The sequence below is a fragment of the Mus caroli genome, chromosome 11, assembly GCF_900094665.2.
Source record: "Mus caroli chromosome 11, CAROLI_EIJ_v1.1, whole genome shotgun sequence".
NCBI classification, from domain to species: Eukaryota; Metazoa; Chordata; class Mammalia; order Rodentia; family Muridae; genus Mus; species Mus caroli.
In genome coordinates, this window is record NC_034580.1 from 72,134,857 (window position 1) to 72,161,142 (window position 26,286).

A 26,286-nucleotide genomic window follows, 5' to 3' on the forward strand; every position below is an offset into this window, starting at 1 on the left:
TTATATATTTGGAGAAACCCAGGGAGGTTGTGTGAGACCATATTAAAAGGGGTTAAAGCAAGGAAGACAGCATAACGCTGGATATGACAGACTTATTGATATGAGTTCAATAATCAGCTATAGTAGACAATAGATTTAATGTGTTGACATAAGCAGCTAGAAGTGTCATTAAACCATTTTCGTGGTTCACTGAAATTTGGAGTCCACAGTAGTCTATGTCTAAGGTGAGATACTGGAATTGCCCTTGTATAATGTAGAGAAAGTCCAAAGGCTTGGGAGCATATGTGTGCTAAAATAGATTTATTGAATACGACCTGTACATCTACCTCCCTCAACTCTGTACATCAGCAAGAGGATTCAGGGGCCACACCTTTACTAAAATGTTGTGTGACTTTTCCTGGGAAGACACGAACAAAACATCTGTTCAATCTAGGTAGCATACTGATGACAGAACAAAGAAAAGATTTCAAGTTGTGCTGGCTAGTTTTATGTCAACTTGACACAAGCTATAGTCATTTTGAAAGAGAGAACCTCAATTGAGAAAATGTCCTCACCAGATTGGCCTGTGGTACATATTCTTGATTGATGATTGATGTGGGAAGGCACAGCTCACTGTGGGTGTTGCCACTTCTGGGTTGGTGGTTCTGGGTGTTATTTAAAAAAAAAAATAGACTGAGCAAGCCACAAAGAACAAGCTAATAAGCAGCGCTCTTCTATGGTTTCTGCTTCAGTTCCTGCCCTATCCTCTAAATAAAGGATTGAGATGAAGATGTTGAATCCAAGTAAATAAACCCTTTCCTACCCAAGTTGCTATTGGTCATGGTGTTTATCACAAGATGAAATAAATAGAACAAACAGCATGGCTGGGAGATGCTCCCTCATTTAGTCCTTCATAATCCATAGCCATTTTCCAAGATTCTTCTGACCTCTGGATCCTGGGATGCTGTTGCTGATCAGGGATCAGGGATGCCATGTATCTTTTTATCCCCAACAGTTCTGACAGGACCAACTTATGCTGTTCAGGTCTGGCTCGGGTTCAACAAAGAGCTTGTCTGTGCTGTAACCTTCTATGCCTGATACTTGAGCTGGCTCGCTCCCTGGTTCTGATAGGCTCCATGCTGACACCATGGCCCTTGATTTCCCATTAGCCACACCTGAATGCCAAAAGGATCTGAGGCTGGGAAAGCAATCTCCATCCAACTGTACTTTACACCACATATTCTGTGGCAACAACTCTCCACCGCAAGAATACGCTTTGTGATTTTTTCCCATAAGTTACTGCTTAGGCTTTAAAGTCTTCCAAGAGCTCACCAGCAAGCATTTTTCTTACTATTAATTTTTTTTCCCTAGAAACTTCAGCTTGACACAAATTTGCTTTCAAGGGGCCTGAACATATCCTTTTGTCTGCTTCTTACCCTCCTCTAAATCCCATTTTGATTGCTTTTGTACTTTACATACTCAATTTATAGTTGGTTAAATTCATTTAAATCTCCCACGACTTCCTCTACCTCATAAAGATCATGTCTCACTCTGGCACTCAATAAAGTCACCAAAGGTCCACATCAGTCCCAAGGTCCTTGCTACCATGTCCAGTAAACTAGGCATCACATATCTCTCATGCTGAGTCCCTCAGTAGTAATTATCCTTCCTTTTGTTATCCAGTTCCTGATAATGATGGGGACTTCACCTGGCAACAAGTGTCTATAATAGCTAGTATCTATCAGGGACTGTTTACCTCATATTGTCTTAGATTAGACCACCTTTGTCTTAAAGAGAGATTGGTATTTTGCTCAGTTCTCTGCTTAAACATACTCTTTCATTGCTCATTTAAAAATCTTTCCCTATCTAAGTAGATCAGATATTGAGATTCCCTTTGTATTAATAATTTCCTGTTCTGGGTCATTGGTGGGTCTCTGTATGCTGAATCACAGACTTCCTTTCCTCTGCATTGAACTTTGAACCTCAGAAACATCTTCTATCACTTCTTTCTCATTTCCTTCCTTTTTAACTGAAAGAGTGTGCCAATGGGTTCTAAGGTTTTGGATCCCAGGAAGAGTTGTTTAGCAGAGATCTAATTTGCCCCCTCTCTCCTTTGCATCCAGCCAGCTGTGAGAATTAGCAAATGATCACCTCTATTTCACCCTCACTTTGTTCTACTTTTCTTGCCGAGCAGAAGCTAATACAGCTCATAGCATTCGTGTCTTTTTCCCATTGTAATTCCTCGTAAGGTAGATAAGTTCTTTCCGGGAAGATAGCTGAGCCCCAATAGCATGTCTTTTCAGCCACAACAATGGCCACACAATTGATACCACGGCCTGCTTATGATCCCATCCTACATGGTTACTTTTGGGCAGTATATTCTCTAGTCCATTGGTTGTTTCTGGGGACATCTGCATTCTCATGTAATGGACCTCACTCATCAAAGAGACATGCCTTCCCTGGGGGTCAAGTAGAGGAAGATGGCCTCCCTGGAATTGCCCACAAAGACTCTCAGATGGCTTGGCCTGGTTGTGAGTTCTATCATCCACTGTAGAGAGCATGATACCATTAATAGCAAGGAGCAAACCATCCCATAACACATGGGGGAAAGTGGCCATACTGAAGACACTCTACCCCCACACAGATGAGCCTCAGTTGCTTGTGTCATCACCTATTGCTGGGGTCATGCAGCCACTCCTCTCCAACTCATCTTTGTGCCTGACATCCCTGCTCAAGTGCCATGTTGTGTGACTTTTTTGAGGGAGGCATGAACAAATGTCTATTCGTCCCAGATGGGGCACTAATAATAAACCACAGAAACTATTTCACAGGTCAGGATTAGTGAACCAATAAGCTTGCCAGGGTTATGTTCAGAAGTATGGGTGAGGGACTACATACAACTGACTCAAAAGAATCTATATAGCAAAAAGCCCACTGCCCCATGAATATTGCCTCACAAAAGATGCATCCCTGAAGTTTCCTGCACAACTTATAGGTAGTTCCGTTCAGCTGACGAGAGACTTTCTCTTCCTCAGCTTATATAACCTTTAGGAGGAGCCCTGTGTAACATTCAAGGGGTTCCTGAGACTTTTAAGTTCAATTACTTCCTGGGCTCTGTGTTTTCTTTTCTTCTTATCTCTTATGACTTTCTCCTTTCTGCAGGAGAGAATATTTCAATTTGGAGGAAATAGGTATACAACTAATAGGCGTTCCTGTATCAGCATCAGCAAGTAGAAGTACCTGCATTATTTGTGTGTGTGCCAGAAATACGACTTTTTATCTAGAATAATATTGCAACCTCTTATCTACTCTCTTTTCTTTAGACTTATTTTGTGTACAAGTATTCTACCTGCACATATGCATACCACATGAAAATCTGGTGCCCATGGAGGTCAGAAAAGGATGTGAGATCCCCTGGAAATGGAGTTAAAGATGGTTGTAAGCTATCATGTGGGTGTTGGGAATCGAAGCCATGTACTCAGTAAGAAGAAGTGCTCATAACTGCTGTGCCATCTCTCCAGTCCTCATTCCCTCTCTTAATTGAAAATAAGGAAAGTCTTATCCCTTTTAGGAACACACATTTGTTGTAACACTGCTTCTACTACATACTGAAAATCTGAAAATTAAGTCTTTTCCATAGAGACTGGTGGTCATCTCCTAAAACAATTATGTGCTAGGGAAAGGGAATTTCCAATTCTTTAGGATTTTAGAAAATTTTAAATTAATGCTACTTTGAGGGACTCTAAATATTGGTGCAGTTTACCAATTTTAGTGGAATCTGGAAGTGACCAAGTAAGAGATGGAGTTCTAATCTATTCAAATCACAGTGGTTTGAGTGGGGCCATTGAACCATTATATCAAGATTTTTGTCAGTTTTCAGATAGAATAGGGAGAGATGACCTGTTCTAGTATAAGTTCCCACTGGGCTTGATGAAGGACTTGCTGAGCAAAGCTAAGGAGTATACTACTGCCAGGACATCGTTTTCAGAAGCCAGATGTTGTGCATATTACTGCCTGCCATGACCAGTGAGCTTTAGAGCTACCAGAAGACAACATGTGCTAGGAACCCAAGGAACAGGAGGCTGACAGATACTTCTAAATGGATTCAGATCCCAATTTCTTCTTTTCTATATAAATTATACATTTATTTCCCCTTGTTTATGTTTGAGGTGTCTTTTTCATTATGTCTAAGTTAGCTGCTTAATTATTGTTCCAATAACACAGGATACTCTGCAAATTAGAGATTGTAATTATTTTGCAATATACATTTGATAATAAAGTTTAAATGGGTTGTAATACAGTCGCATTATCACAAGAAATTTTCACATACTATCTTCTAGTTGGACAAAGGAAGACAAATATTGATATTTGTAAATGTTAAAATGAGAATTATTTTAAGTTTTTATTAATTACATGTATGAACTAAGCTCTTACCAATAATGGCTACCAATAATTTGAAGATGTCACCATTACAGTTTTTCATAGATAATGAATGCTGTCATTTTAGTCATAAAACTGTATATTAAAACATGCTACGTTTACAGAAGGAATCTCTGATACTCCAAAAATTTAAAAAGATTTTATTTTGAAACTTATACAAATTAAATATTTAATATCCTTGATACATCATTCATTTTATCTTTTACTAATAGTATACATCATTAAGCCAAGCATGGTACATAAGCTAGTAATTGCAGTATTTGGAAGGCTAAGGTAGGAGGACCAGGCATTGCAGGTGTCAGCCACAAAGTAAGTACAAGACCAACCTGGGCTACTAGAGACCCTGTTTTGAGAGTTTTGTTATTGCTGTTGGTTTTTTTTAAAAGTATATGATAGAAAGAAAATGAATTTCCCCCAAATACCAAGTCTTTAACTCTTTTTAACTTACCCAGTGTGTCACACAAATATTTTTATGGCTGTCAGGATGTGGAGAAAAAATGACTGAGAGCCATTGCTTCTTAACCTGAGGTCCTTCTTGAAATGTAGTGGCTATGTAAAACATGGAGAAGTAGCTTCCTATAGAAAAGGTCAATTGCTTTTGAAGCTTAAGGACCAGTTGATTTCAGGAATTTCAAATCCCCCTATAATTTCACTCCTGGAGAGATGAACTCCACTATCATGATCAGGCCTCTGGTCCCACAAACAGGAAGAGTGAAAGAGCTGTAAGCAGAACTAGGATGTTCCTTCATCTTTTTGGCTCTGTTGAGAATCCTACTTTTGGATTTTCTTTCCCAAATTAATCTATCACTGCCAAATTTAGTGATGAATACCTACAATCCCAGCATTTGTGAGGGAGAGGAAAGAGGATCAGCAGTTTAAGGCTAATCTCTGCTATGGATCTAGTTTGAGGTCAGCCTGGGCACAGACAACCACGTCTCAGACACAAAGACTTGAAACAAATTAAGTTGATATAGTCCAGGGCTTTTGGATTTTCATAGTAGATATCACCTCTCAGATTATTAGAAGATCCATCAGGAACATGGATCCCAGAGAAGAACGGGTAACAAATGCACAGTGAAAACAGATTTTTTTTTCTCTATAATCCAGTCCAATTAAAAAAAGGAGCTATCTTGGAATCTATAGCCAAAGCCTAAAATTTAATTTTATACAAAGAACATTTACCCTGACAATCCAATCTTTGTTTTTAAGTAACTTTATATTTTATCTAGACTTTTCCTATGTCTATAATACTTTCCTCAGAGTCTAAAAAAGGTGACTGAATCCATAGTACCATTAAACTATACTTCAATTATTTATTGATGTAAATACATCCATATATATATGTATATATGTGTGTGTGTCTATCTATCTATCTATCTATCTATCTATCTATCTATCTATCTACCTATCTATCCTTGACCAAAGGCTATGAACCCTTGAGACACTTATTTTATTTTGTCCTTAACATAGTCATGGGGGACCAGTGGGGATGGGTGAGTGGGTAAAGGTCCCGGCCATGAAGCCTGATGATCCTCAATATGGAAGGAGAGAACTATATCCCATGGGTTGTCCTCTGACCTCTACAGGTGAACCATGACATGTGCAAGCTCCCCATTCCACAGTTAAGGTAAAAAACAAAGTAGAGTTAAAATAAAGAGAGAGAGAAAAAGAAAAAGAAGAAGAAGAAGAAAAAGAAAAAGAAAAAAAGACAGTGTTGACACACATCTGTAACCCCGGTGCATCAGACAAGCCATCCCAGAGGCTTATTAGCCAGCCAGTGTAGCTGAAGTGATGAGTTCCAGGTCCAGTAAAAGACCCCATCTCTTGAAAACAAACAAACAAACAAACAAACAAAAACAGAGTGACACCTGGCATTGACCTTTTTCCTCTACACATTTATCCACAGGCACATACATCTTTACACTCACACACATTTCCACCACATATGCATAGATGCACAATGAAAAATGAAAGAGTACCTAGTATATAACATACATCAACATTCTCTTTCAGTAGATAATATGCAGCAATAATTTTCAAGTATCAGTTTCTAATATACCACTGAGATACATTTCTTTTATATGATAATAAATCAACTTCTTGATACAAACTGTGCAAGTTGAGAAATTTATAACCCAATTTCATCACCTTAGAAATGCTGAACAAAAATGTTCTATACTTAACTACAGATGATATATATCTTGACCACTAACCTACAGTTTAGAAAAAGCATGAATCATTTCTCATTTTTTCTTTTGCTTGAAGATATTTCCCGTACATAATATACATTCAACAAGGCCTTTATGAACTCAGAATACACTACAGAGAATAGAAAATTATCTTGACTGCATGTAGGACCTTTTAATTTGTATACATTATCTCATTTGATTATGAAAGTCCTGTAAGTTAGGGTTTCATCATAGAGAATAAGGAACTACAGTTCAAAAAGTTCAACTCATTTGCATAAGGTTTTACACAGCTGGAACTAGAAGCTTGGTCTGACTCACAGCAGTTCTTGATCTCGTTGTAAGGTTAATGGGCTTAAATGTCTCCTTTTCCAGATGAATTTCTTTAGAGTATGCTACTACATAGAAGAAATCCCAAGTTGTCAACCACATATCAGTAGAAAAATCAACATACTGAGAATTACTGATTTGGACAATACTTCTCTTTTGGTTTATAAACACATTTATTTGGGGACATTTAGCTTTCATCTTGGCTCTCTACATGGTTTTCTGTTTGGTCTCTTAAGTCTTAGTTCAAAGTTTTTACTTCTGAACCTTGCCTTCTCTTTCCTGTTTACTCTGGAGCTCTGGGGATAACTTCGTTTCATCTGTGAACCACAGATCTTCAATTCTTGTCTCATAGGCACTCTTGATCACCACCAGGGGGCAAAAGCCTACCAACTGGTTTTTCAGCACTACACTCTACAGAGGGCTGGTACAGTACAGGGACCCTCAGTGATTCTTGATGGAACCTCCCTGCTAATTATTTCAACCACAGGGCCCCAGGGAGAGAACAAAGACTCAGCACAGAGGGCTCTTGTGTCACTTAACCACACAGCAACCAGAAAGAGCTTATGACAGCCCTATCAGTTTAAAAGGAGCAATGAGATCCAAGATTGTTTGAGTGACAAACAGAAAGAGGTGGGCTTTAGAAACTGGAGTCCATAAGTGTGTGCTTTCTACAGCTTTGGTATGGATGGTGGTATTTACCAGTTCATCCCCTCAACTATCTCTGTGTAAATATATCAACGGTTTGCACTGCGTGACTTTTCCTTTTCCTTTTAGTCTTGATTTTTCCATTACATGCTTGGTTGATGTTGGCAGTTTACCATTTAGAAATGTCTTCCTTTAAAATATTTTAATTCTACATTTTCACTTGCATCTATGAAACAGTCAAATTTATGGGGGAAAGAAAAAAAGCTCAACGATCAAAATATCTTTGTTTAGTGGAGATCTTCACAGTAGGAAGCAATTGAGAGGTATATATATATATATATATATATATATATATATGTATATATATACACACACACACACACACACATATAGTAGGTTGGAGCTTTCCAACTCAGGGTCCAGCTCTCCTGTGCCCGCCCCCTTCCCTCAGCATCTCAGATACATCTCAGATACAGTGACTGACTTTAGGCAGGTTGTAGAGGAAGGAAGCATGAGGCTACTACGAAGTTTCCAGTGTTTACCACCGGGGGAAAAAATCTTTCTTAAGAAAAGTCTGGTCGTTAACCCTGAGGCCCTTTATGATGAGGAGGGTGGGGAAGCTCATTAAGACAGAGCCCTCTTGAGGGCCAGGTCCAAGCAGGAGGGCTGGTCTCCCGGGTCTAGCCTAGAGAAAGCGTCTATAGCACCTGCGGAGCCCTCTTCCACTAGAGAATGTGTTCGCCTCAGGATTTTCGCCTCAGTTTTTCTCTAAGGTGGTTTAGGTGGCACGCTCCACTCATAAAATGGTTGTCTTTCTGGAGTGAGGATTAGCGGCTCTCTCACCGACCCCCACCCCCAGATCAGGACCCTCGGCTGACTGGCTGCCTGCCTTCCAGGGCTCCTTGGCCAGCTCGCCCCACGCCGCGCAGCGGGGACAGACCGAGCCGCAGGGGCAGCAGCAGGGCTCGAGAGCTGACCCGGGAGGGTACGGCGGCCCGAGGCGCGGCGCACGCAGCCGCCCGCCCGCTTCCGGCAACTCAAGGGTTACGCCGCCGCGGCGGCGCGCGCCGAGGGGAGAGGCGGTTGCTGACAGGTGGCGCCTGCGCACTGGGAGCGCTCATTGTGCCCCGCAGCTGCCGAACCGCCCGCCTGCCCGCCCGCCGCCCGTTCGGCGCGTCAGTCGGCGAGAGAGTCCGGTGGTGGGTGCGGAGCCCGAGGCCGTTCCCGCGGCTTCATCTCCCTCTCCGTTTCCCTCGTCCCTACCCCTCACCCTTCGTCCCCCATCCCGGCTCGGTCACCCTCCCGCCCCCCACACTCAGGACGAGAATGCCCTGCCCGGAACAACCCAGCAGCACCTAGATGGCTTTGGTCACGGTCCAGCGGTCGCCTACCCCCAGCACCACCTCCAGCCCCTGCGCCTCGGTGAGTCCCTCCAGGCGGCAGCTCCCAGCTTCTGTCACTGAGGCTCCGCTTTGCCTCAGCGGGTCCCGCCGAACGCCACTGCGCACGCGCCGCGCCTCTTCCCAGGCCTTGGCACTCAGGCTGCTGCGAACCCCCCACACCCTCATCTTACCGGCGAGCAGCAGGGACTGCCAGACGCTGGGATTGTTTGTTTGTTTGTTTGTTTTATTTTGTTTTTTTCCCCAACCTCCATCACCCGGAGCACCCAGTCCCTCACAGCGCTGGCTCAGAAATCTCCCGTAGCATGCTTCCCATGGCTTGAGCACTTCCTTTCGGCTATGAGTCATTCTTGCTTTTCACCCTCCCCCCTTCTTTTACCCTCTGTTGCTCTGTTGCAGGGAGGGGAAGGGTGGGCTCCTAGGTTACCCACGACCCACACCCATATCCTTTACGCACACCGTTTCTGGGACCTGGTCAGTGCACTGCGCATCCTTCTTCCGTCTCGCCCTGTGTGTGCCTTTCTCTAGTCCCTGGCATCTCTCTTGTGCTCCGTACAGTTTAGGCTTCATTGGACTGTTCAGTGGTAGTTACTCCCTGGTTTCTTTCCACCCTTAAAAGATGGCAGTAATCTCTGCTTCTTGGACTTCTACCTTTCTCAGTGAGAACCCAAAGCTTCTGGTGCTGCTCGATAACCAGTGCAAATTCATTTCCATCTTACAGACATTTATGCCTTCCACTCATTGCTCATGATCGTTCTTGCTCATGGATTGTGCATGGATGGTTCATGACTTCAAATGCTTGTGTCGCTAAAGCATGTTTCCAGAAGGAAAACACTCATCAATTAGCATTTTTTTTTTTCTGCTGGGCTTTTCTATGCCTTCACCTCCACCCTGACTCCTTTATAGCTCTAGTCTCAGGCTTCATTTTTGTGAATACCTGCTAGCATGTGTTAGCATTGCACCAGTGTGGTAAAATGGGTCTTAAAAAAACAGGCATCTAGATGAAAATATGAGCAATTGAAGAACTATTTCATATAGAATTGTAGTTTTTAACATTAGATTTAGTAGTGTCAAATTGCAAAGAGGCATTCAGTGAACACCATGACTTTCCAGTGTATGAAAGAAAGTTGGGTTATTAATATTTGTTAACTGAGATATGAGTTTGATATCTTGAAAGCATGTTGCCTTGTGATTTCAATATAGTTTCCTGAATTTCAAAATTTTGTTGCATATTGTGGTAGTTTCTTCCTTTGTGAGTTTTCTTGTGTGTTTTTGCATGACTACCCTAATTCAAGAAATTACTCTATTCACCTTGTGGTGGTCCAGGATACAAAACTGAAATCTGTGGGTAGAAGTTTAAAGAGGCACATTCCCATTACTTTAGGGAAGACGTTTGTAAAAATCAAGTACACTGTTTTGCAAAATAGTTAGCACACATTGTATCAAGCAGAAGCCAGGGAGCTTTGGCCAGACAGGTGATATAAAGAATCCCTGCATTGGGGGAGGGGGCTTGCTGGACTTTCGAAAGCTTTATGATTCTGTGATTTGAGAATAATTGTACTTCAGAACTGATGAAACATTTTAGGGTCTGCTCGAGGCAAATATGAGAGGGGTAGAAATATGTACTATTTTCATGAGTGGATTTTTTTCCACTTTATGGTAGATTTTCCAGAATTGATAGCAAATCTTCAGACCATAGTAACTCACTCCAATAGTAAATCCTTTGATTTTTGTGGTTACCAGGCCTAGTTTTGGCTGTGAAAGCAATCAAGGGTTAGTAGATAACATACTGAAGTAGAACTCAGTATTGTAAAACAATTTCCCCTGGGCATTGCTGAAAACCTTTTATGTTACAATAGCATTTATTAAGCTATTGTCATATCAGTTGTCTTGAAGTAAATGAATAATATATGGTAAAGCCATATTTATTTGACATGGCTTTATTAGTCAAAACTTGGAATACTTTAGAATCTTGAGGAATGCTAATAGTCATTTTGGCATAGGTAGGCAATTAAGATTGGTCATGTAAATACTGTAGTATTTACTGTAGTAAATATTGAGTAGTAAACTCAGTTATTAAGCTAAATGACAGATAGTTCTATATGCCTTGGTCTGATGATTGCAGTTGTTTATACTTGGCCCTGTGTGTAGAGAAATCCTGGCACTGCTGCGTGAGTAACAATCAGCATTGTTAGTGTGGCTGACAGGCCGCTTCTCTTTCCCTTTAAATTGTCTTCCTATTTGATTCCATCCAAACCTGTGCTCAGCTCAGTTGTCTTGTGGCCCTTGTGCTACAGTGTCTGAAATGCATGTATTTTGCTGTTTTATCTCTTGCTATATGAATAGGTTGGTTGGTTGGTTGCTTGCTTGGTTTTAAAAGTGAGGAAGAGTGCAAAAGGTAGTTGACTTTTTTTTCTTTAAAGAACAACTTAAGTTTGTGAAGCTGAAGATTTAATCTTTTAATGATGGACATATTAATACTATCAGCTCTTCAGCATTTTTAATTAAACATAAATAACTTGATCACTGTAGTAGTTAATCTTCAATGTCAATTTTACTGTAAAAAATATTTCCAGAGAGGTTTAACTGAGGAGGGAAGATCCATCCTATCTGTGGCACTGTTGTCCCATGGGGTGGGTACTGGACTGAAGAAAAAGGGAAAGTCCAGCAGAGCCCAGCGCTCCCTCTCTCTGTTTCCGCATCTACCCACTTGTTAGCAAATTTCTGCTCCCATGCCTTCCCTTCCCCATGCGCTGTGTCTGTAAACTCTGAACCGAAGTCAGCACTTCCTCTCTTAAGCAGCTTATTTTCAGTGTTTGGTCAAGGATCAAGAAAAACAACCTAATACATACCTACTAGACATAAGTGACCATCACAGATAATGAGTCATATAAGATATTAACCTGTCTATCAGATGATGTAATTTGGGTAGCAGGGTTGGTAGAAGACAAATATAGACACCATAGAGACAGTGAGGGCAATAATAGTAATGTATACATGAACCAGTTTATAATGGTCATAAGTATTGTCTGGGTTCAGATTAATATAAGTTCACTAATAAGCAGTAGTAATTAGAATACCAACAATTTATTTCTCTTGTGTTCTCATCCGTTCCAGGCATCATGCTAAATGCTTTACATACATGATTTAACTCAGTCATTCCTTACAATGTGCCAAAGGAAAGTTGGAAAGTTGCTTTTATCCCCGTCTTATAGATGAAGAAACTGGGACAAGGAATATTTAAGGAATGTGTACTGTGTCACTCAGTAAGTAAGCAATTGGAGTTGTAATTCAAATGAAAATGTGTCTAACCTTTGAAGGTAATATTGAAGTGATGGTGATGAAGATGTATCTCACAGTAGGTGTCTCTCAAACTAGCCTTTGAAGTTTGAGTTTTCTATATATAGGTCAAGATTGAAGATAGGAAGAGCAAGGTATCCTAGGTAAAGAAGAGCTATGTGCTGCAACACTTAAAGTCAGAAAAGTACACTGCATTAAGTGAAGGGATTAAATAGGCCAGTTTGAGGATTTATTTGGACAGTGAGAGATAAAAGTGAGAGGTAGCTAGGGCTGTGCAGGAATTGCTGAGCCAGGTATTTGGGATTAATGAAAAGGCAATAGAAAGTTCTCACAAGTTTTGAGCAATGTGATCACAGTATGTTTTAAGAAAATTGATCTAGGGGCTTTGGGCCAGAAGGATTTTAGGAAAAACAGAGGTCATGAGTAGAACCAGTTAAGCTATTGTTAAGGTCTGAGCTGGGATTTTGTAGTGTTAAAGGAAGAGACAGATGTTGGGATTATAAGACTGATTGGATATAGGGCTAGAGAAACAAGAGATACCAACTTTTGGGCTCAGCCAGTTAAGAACTATGACTCTTTTTTTTTTTACCAAGGTCCTGGGTTCGATTCTCAGTACCCACTAAGTGGTTCCCAACTGTCTATAACTTCAGTCCCCTGGGATCTGACTTCCTCTTCTGGCCTCTAGAGGCATCAGGAATCATGTGAGGCATAGACATCATGTAGACAAAATACCCGTACGCATAAAAAAATTAAAATAGGAAAATAAATGTTTATTAATTAATAGGAACAATTTAAGAATTCTTGGACTAAGGGTTCTGGGTTCAGATCTCAGCAGCGGCAACACAGACAACAAAATCCTGCTCTCTATTCTTTCTGATATGATTTTTCTTTTTATAATTTGTTTTAAGTTTTAAAAACTGCCATTTCTATTTCTAATTTATATATAGTAATTGTACATTTTTATGCAGGACAGTGTGGTAATTTGATACATGCATACAAAGTGTATATGATAAAGATGGTTGTATCTATCACCTTGGACAGTCATCTTTTCTTAGTGTTGGGAACACTAATTCCAGATTGTCTTTACAAGCCATTTTGAAGTATATAATTACTTATTATCAATCTTATTTATTATACTGTACTAAAGAATATTAAAATTTCATCTATCTGTCCACCTGAACTTGTTAACCAGTGTCCCTCTTTCCCCTTTCCCACACTTTCTCAGGCTTTGGTAATCACTGTTCTCACAATTTCTATTAGATCAACTTCTTAGCTTCCTCATGGACTTCAGAACATACAGTATTACTCTTTGTATGTCTGACTTACTTCACAACATACCATCCTCAAATTCTATCCATGTTATTGCAAATGACAGAATGTTATCCTTTTTGTGGGTAAATACTATTTCATTGCATGTTTCATTGCCGGTTTTCTTTGCCGGTTTCTCCTCTGCTGATGAAACCTAGCTTGATTCCGTATCTTGGCAGTTGCGAATTGTACTACAGTGAGCATGTTAGTGCATGCGTTTCTTCATACTGATTGCGTTTCTTTTGCTGGGTCACCTGACAGTTCTACTTTAAAAAAACAAAACAACCCACCATACTACTTCCTGTAATGGCTGTACTAACTTCTATTCCTACCAACAATGTATGAGCTTTTCCCTTTGTTTGCATCCTTACCAGGAAAAGTTTATGCTTATTGACACAACTTACACATATATTTGTGGTATATAGCATGGTATCTTGATGTGTATATTGAAGAATAATTAAGTTAATTATCTACCACCTCACATATTTTATAATAAACATTTAAAGTCTCTTAGCAATTTTCAAGTCTGCAACATTATTAACTGTGGTCACTGTACCTTACAATATTCCTTGTAAACAAACTTGGTACCATGATAAACATCTTCTAAACCTCCAACCTCTAAGCGGGTAGGATATATTTCTGAGTTAATATTGGTATTAATACCAGGTCACAGAAATACAGTGTTTCTGTTTTTGTGATCTGATTTAATTTTAGAGCAGCTTCATAAAAGGCAGGTACTATGGTTAAAATATGCTAAAGGTTACAAAGCTGGTGTAAGAACTTAAACTAGCCGAAGCCCCCCAGTTCCTGCTCCACATCTCTCTTCATGATGTGTTAAGAGAAACGGCACATGTAGCTTGTGGTCTGGGGTCTTAGTTGCTAATTGAGTAAAGGAATGAGACTTGAGATATAATCAAGAAAGAGTAAGTACATTCTCTTTGGAATTCTTTGTATTTCAACTTTTGCAGCCTCGAACAGAATCGTCCAAGTGAGTGCAAGTCAGTTTTAGGTGATGTTCTTATTTGAAGCATATTAGCCCTTAATTTATACATAGTTCTTATGAACTTAGATATTTAATTTTCTTCCTCTTTGAAGATCATCAACGGCAAAATAAAAATGGAAACTTGCAGGTACTGAAAACACATTCACGCATGAGCGTGTGTACACACACACACACACACACACACACACACACCCCAGTAAGGCTGGGAAATTAAGGCTGGTGATTTCATGGCAAGAGAAACCAAAATAAGTAACTGGCAAAGGCTAATGGGTTGGAGCAAGCTGGGTGTTGTACATCTGTAATCCCGGCACTTAGGAGGAAATGGCAGAAAGATTGTAAGTTTAAGACTAGTTTGAATGAATAGTGAGTTCCTGGCCATCCTAAGCTACATAGGGAGACACTTCAGAAAGAGGGAGGTAGGAGGGGAAAGAATTTAGCACTCTTTTGTACTTAATGTATCCTTTTCAAACCCACTACTACCTTATAATTCATATTTCATAATTATGACCCTAAATCACCTAACAAAGCTTAATCTTATTTGGTCTTGATGTAAGCAATAAAATTGAGTGTGACATATTTTTAGATAGTTGCTTATCCCAAGTTCCACCAAAGTTTTAATGTTTAAGGTACATTGCATGGTGATGTGCATTTGTAATCCCAATTATTCAGCAGGCCCAGGGAGAAGTATTGTGTGTTTAAAGATAGCATGGCAAATACAGCAAGGCTATTATCAAGGGAAAAGAAAACACATGATTGGGGAATTCATTAAATATATTTTCTCTTTTTTATGAATTTGCTATATAACACCAGCATGGTAAATGACTCTATTACAACATTACAATGACCATTCTTTAAAACAAGTGACTCTTGTTTATATCAAACGAAGTAAGCAATTGAGGGTTCTGAGACAATCACTGAAAGCAGTCAGTGATTAGAAGAGTTTCAGAACTGAAACAGAGATTTTGTTTTTTTAACCCAATGTTCTTCATGAATATCCCGCCTCCATCAATGTTTGCTAGTAGACTGTAGCCATCACTTCTTTCTGCCAGAAGCTGCTGACTGTGCTGTCTCTGAAAGAAGCAGTCCACTAAAGCATCTTCCTGGGAATAGCCTGCAGCACCACCTTTAGATCCCGGGATAGGGCTGGAGTGTCCCAGTTGCAAGACCCTGCTTTGCAGCTGGCAGTGACTGCACTTTCCACCTTGTTCCGGATGTCCAAACAAGAGACATGCTGGGGTTGTATGATTCTTGAAGGCGATGTTTCAGGTGGGGGCTAACAGAGTCCTGCTAAAGCATCACTTTTCCCTTTAAGACACATGCGTTGCTCATTTTGCTGACATGGGTGGAGTTCTGGGATGAAGATGGATGTCAGTACCCCCATGTTCTGTTCTGCATGCTCATGAGCCTCCTAACCTGACCTTTCACTATGGTTCAATGGCGACTCCAATTTTATTTCTTTAAACATATTTACTTTAGGGGCTAATGAGATGGCTAAGCAGTTGAGAGCACTGACTGCTCTTCCAGAGGACCTGGATTTGACTCTCAGTACCCATATGGCAGCTCACAACTGTCTGTAACTCCAAGATCTGACACCTCACACAGGCATACATGCAGACAAAACACCAATGAACATACACTAGATAACTTATTAAAATATTTATTTATTTGCCGTGTATACATATTTATGTTTATACCCATATGCCACAGGATATACATGAAGGTCAGAGAACAGCTTAGGAGAGTCAGTTCTCTCCTTCTAACATGTGGTTTATGAAGATTGAACTCATGTCACTAGACCTGGGAGCAAGCATTTTTACTGGCTGCGTTGTCTTGCTGGCCTCCATATCTTATGTCTTAATAATGCTAGATAAAAGAGATACATTGAATTGAACATTCAGATATAGCCACAAGCTCCTTCTTCAACGTTTCTTCTTCAACAGAGGAAACAAAGCTAAGACAAATATAAAATTGATTTCTGTGAAGTATAAATACTTAAAGTGATACTGTTGCAGGTATTGAAGGCAGTCTTGCAAACTTGCACACACTCAAGGAATAGCACATAACATTATATGAAATAGGGAGATGTAAAAAAAGTATGGAGAAGAAAATAAAAGTACATATTATCATTTCATCATTGTTCTCTCTCTCTCTCTCTCTCTCTCTCTCTCTCACACACACACACACACACACACACAGAACTGTGTTACCTCTAAAACCCTCAAATTTGTGACCTTGATTTAGTTTCCCCAGTGCTAGGATTGCCATCATTATATATTATAAGCTGAAAGGCTGCTTAGTCTATATAAACTTGTCTTAAGTGTCCTGTCAAGAATGGCTACATGGAGAAGTTATATTATGACTCATTCTACTCTTGTTGGTGGGCATATAGCTTTTCCCATCTTTTTTCTCTACAGTGAACTACATTGAAGTGAATATTATTGGCATAGATATTTGAATACATTTGGAACACTTGTTAAGATTTCAAGACATGCAATTATTGGAACACAGGGTATAAATACTCTTCAGACCAGTGTTACATATTTATGCTTTGTGAAAAGGTTATTCCAATTAACATTTATTCCAACCAGCATCATTTAAGAATGTTCATTTCTTGTGACCTGATTAACACAGGATATCTCATTCCAATTTTAATAATTACTAATTTAGGAAGAAAGAAGTAGTATCTTCTCTAGAATTTGGCTTGGTTTTATGTTTTATTATTAGGTAGGTTAAACATTATTCAGATGTTTAGTGGGCATTTATATTAACTTTTTAAAGAGACAAATAGGCTGAGGTTATAACTCAGTTGGCCTAATGTACACAGAGCCCTGGGTTCGGTTCTCAGCACCACATTAAATCAGACATGGTGGCATAAACCTGTAATACTAGTACTTGGTAGGAACAAGGAAAATTCAAGTTCTAGGTTAGGCTGGGCTTCATGAGACTCTTACTCCCCCCCAAAAATCCCCTCAAATAAGTAAATGAAATATTTATTGAGGTATAATCTACAAATCTTGAAATATATCTGCTTAAATAACTTAATAATTCAGTGATTTTTTAGTAAAGTTACAGAAATGTACAACCCTCCTGTATTTTCTGTGTTTTTAAACCACTTTTCATTCTTTTAAATTTGTGTACTCTCTTGCTATATTAAGACTATTGATGATTAATTCTATTTATTATGAAGTATTTGCTTTTAATTCAGTTTTTATTACTCTTAGAATAAAGTCTACAATTAAAAGCTTGGCTGTGAGATCCTGAATGAGTCAGTCCCACTAGCCTTTTGAGCCTTGACTCTCTCCCACTTCCTGCATTGCACACTGCTCAGAGTTGAGCTCACACACTGTGATCCCTTTGGTAAACTTTGGCAGATGCTTTACCTGGAACACTTTTCCTTCACTCTTTACCTAACTAATTCCTACTCATCCTTCAGGTCTCAGCTTAAAGGTTACTTTTGGGGAGCTTCCCTGACTCCTCTCCCAGAAAATGGTAGGTGTTCCTTCTATGCTCACCCTAGCGCCCTGTACTTAATCATGGTGGCTCTTATCAGTTACTGTACTTTATTGCTTGGTTGTTTACCTAGCTTTTAAGCCAGGGACTTGATCTATTTGCTTATTTTTATATTATCAGGGCACAAAGCATTTGACAAAGAGATCAGTGAATAGATCCATGACTATAGTTACTTAGCATTCTTTTCATTTTGAATTCTATTATTTTTTAAGAATAGAAAGATGTTCCAGAAGCTCATTGGATATGATTGCTTTCAAGTGTTTAGATACTAGTTGCCAATTTGTCTCTCAGAAAGGTTGACTCTTGTTTACAACCACTATATAAAAATACTTCAGTGTACCTTCATCATCTCTAAGAAACCTCCTTGTCATCGATTTTTATCCATTAGAAAATAACTGTTTATTGAATTTGTATAATATGCAGTGTCTTGACACCTGCTAGGCAGGCATTCTACCACTGAACTGCTGTCTAACCTGTGGTGAGTATCTTACCCATGTTTCTATTTGATTTTCACATCACTTATGTTAGGCACTGAGGCTATTTGGTACTGTGGTGTGTTCCTGCAATACCAGCACTGGGAAGGTTGAGACAGGCTGGTCCCAGGGACTTGCTGGCCAGCCACTCTAGCTAGATCCTTGAACTCTAGGGTTAGAGCTTCAGTGAGACCTTGTCTACAAAAGTAACGAGCATAGAAAGTGATTGACTCTGGCCTCCTTATGCACTCCCATGCATGTGCACACGAACACATACAAACTCGACTCAAATGCCTGGGAAATCCAGAGGAAGAGAAAATCTGCCTTTGGTACTCAGAAGTATTCTCATGTGTCTCATTCTTTTCCCACTTTTTAAAGTGAGAAGATGCAGCTTCTAGATTATGTGCAGTCTGAGAATTATACTGCATCATTGCTTCTTAGGTAACATGAATAGATACCACTCCTGGTTCCAGAACCTCAGGACTCTACTACACTTTCACCAAATGCCTGCTGACAAGAAGTGTGTCCAAATGATTTTTACAGTTAGTTAGTTAGTTATGGAGGTAAGGCATTGCCACGGTTGTGGAAGTTACAGGATAGTTTATGGAGGTTGTTTTTTTCCTTTCACCGTATAGGTTCCAAGGACCAAATGTAGGTAGCAAGCTTGACAGTAAAGGCCTTTACCAGCTGGCCATCTTACCGGCTTCATATTTCTAAATTTATTTAATATCTACTCAATAATCTAGACATAATAGGGAAACAGGAAGCAGTTTCCAATAAAAGAAAAGATGATTACTGATAAAACTTTATACTCAACCTGAAATATGCGAGAGGTTGGGCTTACATGAGAAAGACTTAAAAACTTTTGTTACTTAGCAAATATATAATAACTATTTTTGGTTTTTTTGTTTTGTTTTTTAGATAATCCCAGCTAGTGTTTTTCTCAGGTTCTCAGTACTAAACCATCTTTAAATACCTTTACCAATTGCCCTTAAAGCACAGATACAAATCACAGTGCCCCTCACTTTTCTGTTTGTCCAGGGAAATTCTTGTGAAATGCTCTTGGCTCTGAAAGGTATTGATAAGCTTCTTAGGCACCTTGAGAGTTTGGGAGAAATATTCCACTTATTGGGTGGGACAGCAGTGCTATGTCATAACCTATATTTATAAAACTGCTTGATTCAAGTTTAGAAAAAAAAAAACCCTAGCACCTTTTGATGTCCTTTTTATGTGAGTCAGGGTATCTGCTTGCTCATTTTTGCAGCTTCTGGTGATGAACAGTTAGTTCGTCCTGGACCTCAGGAAACAGAATATGAGTAGAGGGACTCATGGTAAATAATTAATTAATTAAATTACAATGTAGTAATTGCAAATATATAATGTTGAAGATGGAAAGAGGTCAGGAGCAGGTACTTCTTAGTTGAACCTTAAATGAGAAAACTATATTTAAGAAAGAGTGGGAACTAATCAGCAAGCAAAGGATTAAGAATGAGTAGCAGGAGGAGGGAAGCATGAACTTAAGCCAGAAGGCTAGAGATGGTATTATGTGTGCTAACAGCTGTAAGCTGGTGCTTAGTGCCATGCAACCTGTACAAAGTGGGGGTGGAGAAATAAAGACAATTTCTTGCTCATTTAACATTTGTAACCTTGCCTTTTACCTTGAATTTGGTATGTATATATATATATATATATACATATACATATATATATATATGCTCCTGGCATCCCCTTAAAGTGCCATTGTTTTTAATTTATTTATTTAGCTAACTCTAGCATTGAACTTGATATATAGCTGAGACTGGCCTTGAGTTTCTGATCTCCTTCTCTAGCTCCCAAGTACTGGAATTATTAGTGCATGGTACTATGTTTTGCTTAAAGTGATGGTTAAAATTTTATAATTATAAGCAAAAAGAAATCTAACTGTTGAGCTAGGAATATAGCTGAGTGGTAGGGACTTGGCTAGAATACACGAAGGTTGATCCCTAGCACTAGAATCAAAAGGGAAATAAAAAGTCTTCATAATAGCAGTCATTTGTAGGTGTTTGCTGTGCAGTAGACACTGGGTTTAAACAAACATCACAAACAGGCATTCCATGGGGCATTGTATTACTACTGTTCCCATTTTACAGATAAAAACTGATATGCAGAAAGATGTCAAGAATAGTAATATAATCAGCTGAAGTGGCAGAGTGGGATTTAGATTTTCGTTGCCACAGAGAGAAACTACTAGACCAGATTACCTTCTCCATGTTAGAATTGGTTTCTGAGTTTAGGTAGTATTAGATTTCTTCCACTTTTATTCATTAGTTTTTTTATCTTAAAAATTTTATTTAAATTTTTTATTTGATCTGTATGAGTGTTTTGCCTGTATGTTTCTGTATCATGCATGTGCCTAATGCCTGTGGAGGCTAGAAGAGGGTGATCCCTGGCACTGGAGTTACAGATGATTTTGAGCTGCTGTGTGGGTACTGGGAATTGAACCTGTGTCCTCTGGAAGAACAGTAAGTGCTTTAACCTCTGAGCCATCTGTCCAGCACCATTTACAACAGCTTTAATCATTTAGGTTTACCTCTGCTCTGCTTAGTGTCTGCTGATGCCCTTTTCCTTCTTTTCTTACTTTCTTTATGAGATATGGTCTCGTTATATAGTTCTGTCTGTCCTGGAACTCACTATGTAGACCAGGCTGGTCTGAAATTTATAGAGATCCACCTGCCTTTGCCTCCAGGCACTAGGATTAAAGGCATGTGCTGCCACACCCAGCCCAGCAGAGGTTTCTTATAGAAGAGACTTCTCATAGATTGTGGGATGATATAAGAGATCACTGGAATTTACAAGTCCAGTACAGACATGTGTGATCAAAACCTGTACATACTGAGTAGGAGAGGCACAAACTAGGTGTGGATGTAGGAAAAAAGACTTTGGGGAATGCGGAAAAGACAAAGAAAGATAAAGGAGTGAAATGCCTGCAGTTAGCAAATGTCCGTGCATGTGTGTGTACATTGTGTATACAAATATGTGTGTAGACTTTTAGGTTTTACTCTCTGCCAGCTGCTTTCACAATTAGAAACCAGTTTTTCTTCTACCAGGTGATCATCAAAAGATGCTAGCATCTAAGACACACAGTAGCCACAGGTACCAAAGCTTCTATCTCTGGAAAGCATGTGTGGGTGTTTATTTTCCTTCCTCTCACTTCTCGCTCTTGTCTTTGTCACTTAGAGAAAATGAGAAAACTCATGGTAGTACGATTTTTAATGCTACAGATATATAGGATAACATGATATTATGTTTGTTGAAGTTAAAAGAAGATATCTCCATGAAACTTATTGAAACAATAGTTCCATTGTTGCTTCAGAAACATGAAGAAACATTAAGTGGCTGGAGAGATGGTTCAGCAGTTAAGAGCACATAGTGCTATTCAGAGGACTTGAATTAGGTTCTCAGCACTCATGTTGGGCTGCTCACCATCATCTGTAACTCCAGTACCAGGGAATCCATCTTATAGCCACTCCCTTATACTTCTAATAAAAAATTAAAATAAAAAACAAGAAAAAAATCAAGAATTTTGGAGTGCTTTCTCTTCATCTAACACATTATTTTCTGGGCTAGAGTGATGGCTCAGTGGTTAAGAGCATTGACTGCACTTCCAGAGGACCAGGGTTCAATCCCCACAAGGTGGCTCACAACTGTCTGTAACTCCAGTCCCAGGCATCCTATGCCCTCTTCTGCCTTCCAAGAACACCGTATGCATGTGGTGCATAGATATGTATTCAGGTAGAAAACAAACACACACACACAGACACACACACACACACACACTACAATTTTTTTAAAGAATCTTTTTAAAATATATTCTTTTCTTAGGCAGGAATTAGAATAAACTATATGTTAGCATCTTAATAATACAAAATTTTAATTAATCTTGTTTGTTTCAAGTTTTGAAGACCAAGCTCATTCTGTAGCCCAGGTTGTCCTAGAATTTACTCCATAGTACAGACTGGCTTTGAACCTATGGTGCTCTGCCTCAGCATCTCATGTGCTGGGATTACCAATAGAAACTACCATGCTTGGCTTGATTTATCTTCTATATTTGCCTATTAAAACCGTAGCTTTTAAAATTAATCATTTAATGATGATGTTTTGGGGTTTGAGAAGGTGTTCCTCATTTAGAATAAAAATTTTAACTGCCAATTCTAATACTGGCCATAGGAGAATAGAACATCTCTAAAAGTGTTTCCATTTATCTTTTTAGCTTTTCAGAAATACTTCATTAATGTAGTATAATGTTTAGATACGGGGTCTGGAAACTGTTGCCCTGAGTCTGAATCTTGCTTTATAATCTACTGTCTTGAACAGGCTACTTGAGGGTAATGATAGCACTTTTTTTGCAGAAGTATTGTGAGAATTAAATAAAAAAAAATGTTTTAGTAATGTACCTGATATCAATAAGCATGTACTTACTTATGAAGTATTAGTCATAATATTGACTTAGTTTTTCATTATTAACAAATTATTAATCTTTTTATTATAACAAATTTTCTGGGCAGGATATTTGCTTTTTAAAATATAATTCAGTTAGCTTATTTGAGAGTCTAATTTCTCTTTAACTCTTTTTGTCTTAAAATTTTTGTATTTGTAGGGAGCCTGATTAGTATAGTAAGTAGTATAGTTAGTATCATTAAAAATTTACACTAAAAAAAGAGTTTTGTTCTTTGAAATTAGAGAATCTCTAGTTGCTCATCTGTTGGGCAAAATCCATTGCGTATAGTTGTGTAACAACCTGAAGTGCTAGATGGAATGACTCATGCAACTGTCTTCTGAGTTTATCCGTTTAACAGGCCCTGATTCAAAGCATAGTAATTTATTGACATTTCATTGATAAGATCATAGTTTGTATAATCAAATTATAGACTTGATATGTTTGAATTTTAATAATTGAGAAAAGAAATCTTGTGGTAAAATAGAACAGAAATAGTCAGACATTCTCTAATGTAAAGACTCGGAAGACTCTGGATGTACCCATGGGTTTAAGTACATGTCTTTGTGCCTGTGCTCATTCAGAGACGAAGCACCTAACGCTCAAGAGACTGGAGCCCCAGGGAGTTTACAGGTCAGCTAGGTTGGGGGGTGGGGAGGAGGTATGGAACAGTCAGAGGGTGGATGGGGGGGGAATAAAGTATGTAGTGTAAAATAATAAAATAAAATAAAATAATATATCTTTGTGCAAGGAAATAATAGGTGAGAATGATGGGCGATCTAAATTCAGCCATTACAAACAGTTGGCAGTTGAAATTGAATACAAGTCTTAGAAAAGGCATTTCCAAAGGAATTGAATGAATTCATATATGACCCAGAAAGAAGTCTTTCATTCAATTTTGGTTTAACTACACGTTTTTACACATTAAACCTGTAAGAAAATAAGAAAACCTATTTCTTCACATAAAAGAGCATTGAAAAAAAATATACAAAAGCTTCCCCTTTTTTTCTACTTCCTCTGGGGTATTTGTATAGAGATGGTCTCACACTGCAGCCCACATTGTCCTAGAAATTATACTGTAGCTCAAGATGGCCTTTATTCCTGTGGTTGCCCTGCCTCACTAGTGCTGGAATTATAGGCAGGAGCCACTGTCTCCAGCTTCAGTTGATTTGATCTGTCTACACAATCTGTAATTTTCTCTACTCTATAAGCATTTTACACTTATTCTGTGGTTTTAAAACTAAACTTAAAGAAAGTGCTATTGACTATAAAGGAAGTCTAGTAGGCGTGGTACAACTGAAAATGTCTATGAACTCCGATACTTTTTTTCCCATCCGAATAAAATGTCCATGCTCATTTATTTTTACATAAGGACATAACATCTTCAACATTTCTCAAAATTAATCAACGTTTTGATTTTAGAGTCACCAATGTCAAGAATGCCATTTTGCATAAATATACAATTCAAAATGGTAGAAATATCTTAAGACCATTTGAAAAATTCTTCGAAAAATCTTTCCTAATTTGACACCAAAATTCATTTAATGACTTTTTTAAAAAATGTATTCACTTTATATCCCAATCACTGACCCCATTCCAGTCAGTTTCTCCCACAATACTACTCTGAGTTGGTGGAGACGCCCGCTGGCTATCTCCTCACCCTGGTGCTTCAAGTCTCTGTGAGGCTAGGTGTTTCCTCTCCCGCTGAGGCCAGACAAGGTAGCCCAGCTAGAACAAATCACATATAGGCAACAACTTTTGGGATAGCCCTGCTCCAGTTGTTTTGGACCCACATGAAAACCAAGCTGAACATCTGCTACGTATGTGAGGGGAGGCCTAGGTCCAGCCTGTGTTTGATCTTTGGTTGGTGGTTCAGTCTCTGAGAGCCCCAAGGGTCCAGGTTAGTTGATTCTGTTGGTCTTCCTGTAGAGTTCCTATCTCCTTTAGGGGCTGCAGTCCTTCCTCCTATGCTGCAATCCTCTCCAGTTGACTTGCTCTGCCTACATTATCAGTAATTTTCTTCACTCTATAAGTGATTAACACTTATTCTGTGGTTTGAATACTAAAGTAAAAAAAAGTACTATTGACTATAAGGGAAGTCTGGTTAGACATGGTGCAATTGAAAATGTCTGTGAACTGTGATACTTTCTTATCAAATTCTTGAATGGTATATAACCTTCAAAATTGAATCAAGAACTTTATTGATAAAAAAGCTACCCTTAGTATATTCCTGTCTAAACACCATTTTGTGGCCTTTTAATTTGTAGGGTTAAAAAAATTAAGACAATTTTAAACAAACATTAAGTGTTTAAACAAACATTAAAAGTCTTTTAGAAAAACTTTATGGACATGGGAATGATTTTGAACTTCTGGTGATGAGCTTGTTCAGAATGCATATCTGATGAAAGCAGAAACTTGGCTGCCAAGTTGTCTTTTTTCCAGTTGATTCGAGGTACTTTAAGGAAGACTGCATTAGCAAGTATAAGGCTTATACTCTTTTTTACATGTTCTTTTTTTCCATAGCTGACTCATACCCTCACTCTTATCCCCTCATCTCTACAACTGAGTTATATTCATTTGTAAACATTGATACCATATTTTACCATGTATAAGTAATTTGTCTTATTTTGAATATGTAACTTAGGATATTTGATATAGATTAGGATTCTGACTTCATTCATTTTGTTTATATACTGACATAGTTTTTGGTGGACTGCTGGGGATGAAACCCACACATGGGGCCAATGCTAGGTATTGTCCTTTTATCATTTTCTGCCTTATTTTTTTAAGCAGTGTCTCTTACTGACCTTGCAGCCCACTGATTGGCTATACTGTCTGGCTATCAAGCCCCTCAGGTCTTCCTGACTCCCAGTGCAGGATTATAGGCCTGTGTGGCCTTGATATTTTATTTTATTTTATTTTATTTTATTTTATTTTATTTATTTTATGTGGGAATTGGGGATCCACAGCTCCTCAAGCTTGCACAATTACTTTGCCCACTGTGCCATCTCTCTAGCCTTTTAGATTTTATTTTGAGACAGTGTTTTTCTCTTAAGTTTCCCAGGCAAAGCCTAGAACTTGCTCATAGACCAGGTAGATCTTGGGTTTGTGACTTCCTGCCTCAAGCATCCTAAGTAGCTAAGATTATAGGCCTACACCACCAAACCTGGCTGGTGTTGTAGTTTTGTATGCATATTTCCTATCACTTTATCATTTTTAAATGGAACCTGGAGTCAAC

At 38.9% G+C, this 26,286-nt stretch overlaps 1 protein-coding gene across 3 annotated transcripts in view; it reads left to right on the forward strand.

Moving 5' to 3' along the window:
• Positions 1-8,693: 8,693 nt before the first annotated feature.
• Ssh2 (slingshot protein phosphatase 2) overlaps positions 8,694-26,286 on the forward strand; it is a 244,958-nt gene continuing 227,365 nt past the window's right edge. For 2 of the 3 annotated variants that reach the window (XM_029483719.1, XM_021178063.2), the window contains exon 1: positions 8,694-9,002. In XM_029483719.1, coding sequence (XP_029339579.1) covers positions 8,940-9,002 — 63 coding nt within the window. In that variant the 5' untranslated portion in view covers positions 8,694-8,939. Of the gene's footprint in view, positions 9,003-12,097; positions 12,247-26,286 lie in introns of all 3 variants that reach the window. The other variant, XM_021178064.1, reaches the window with a different exon arrangement.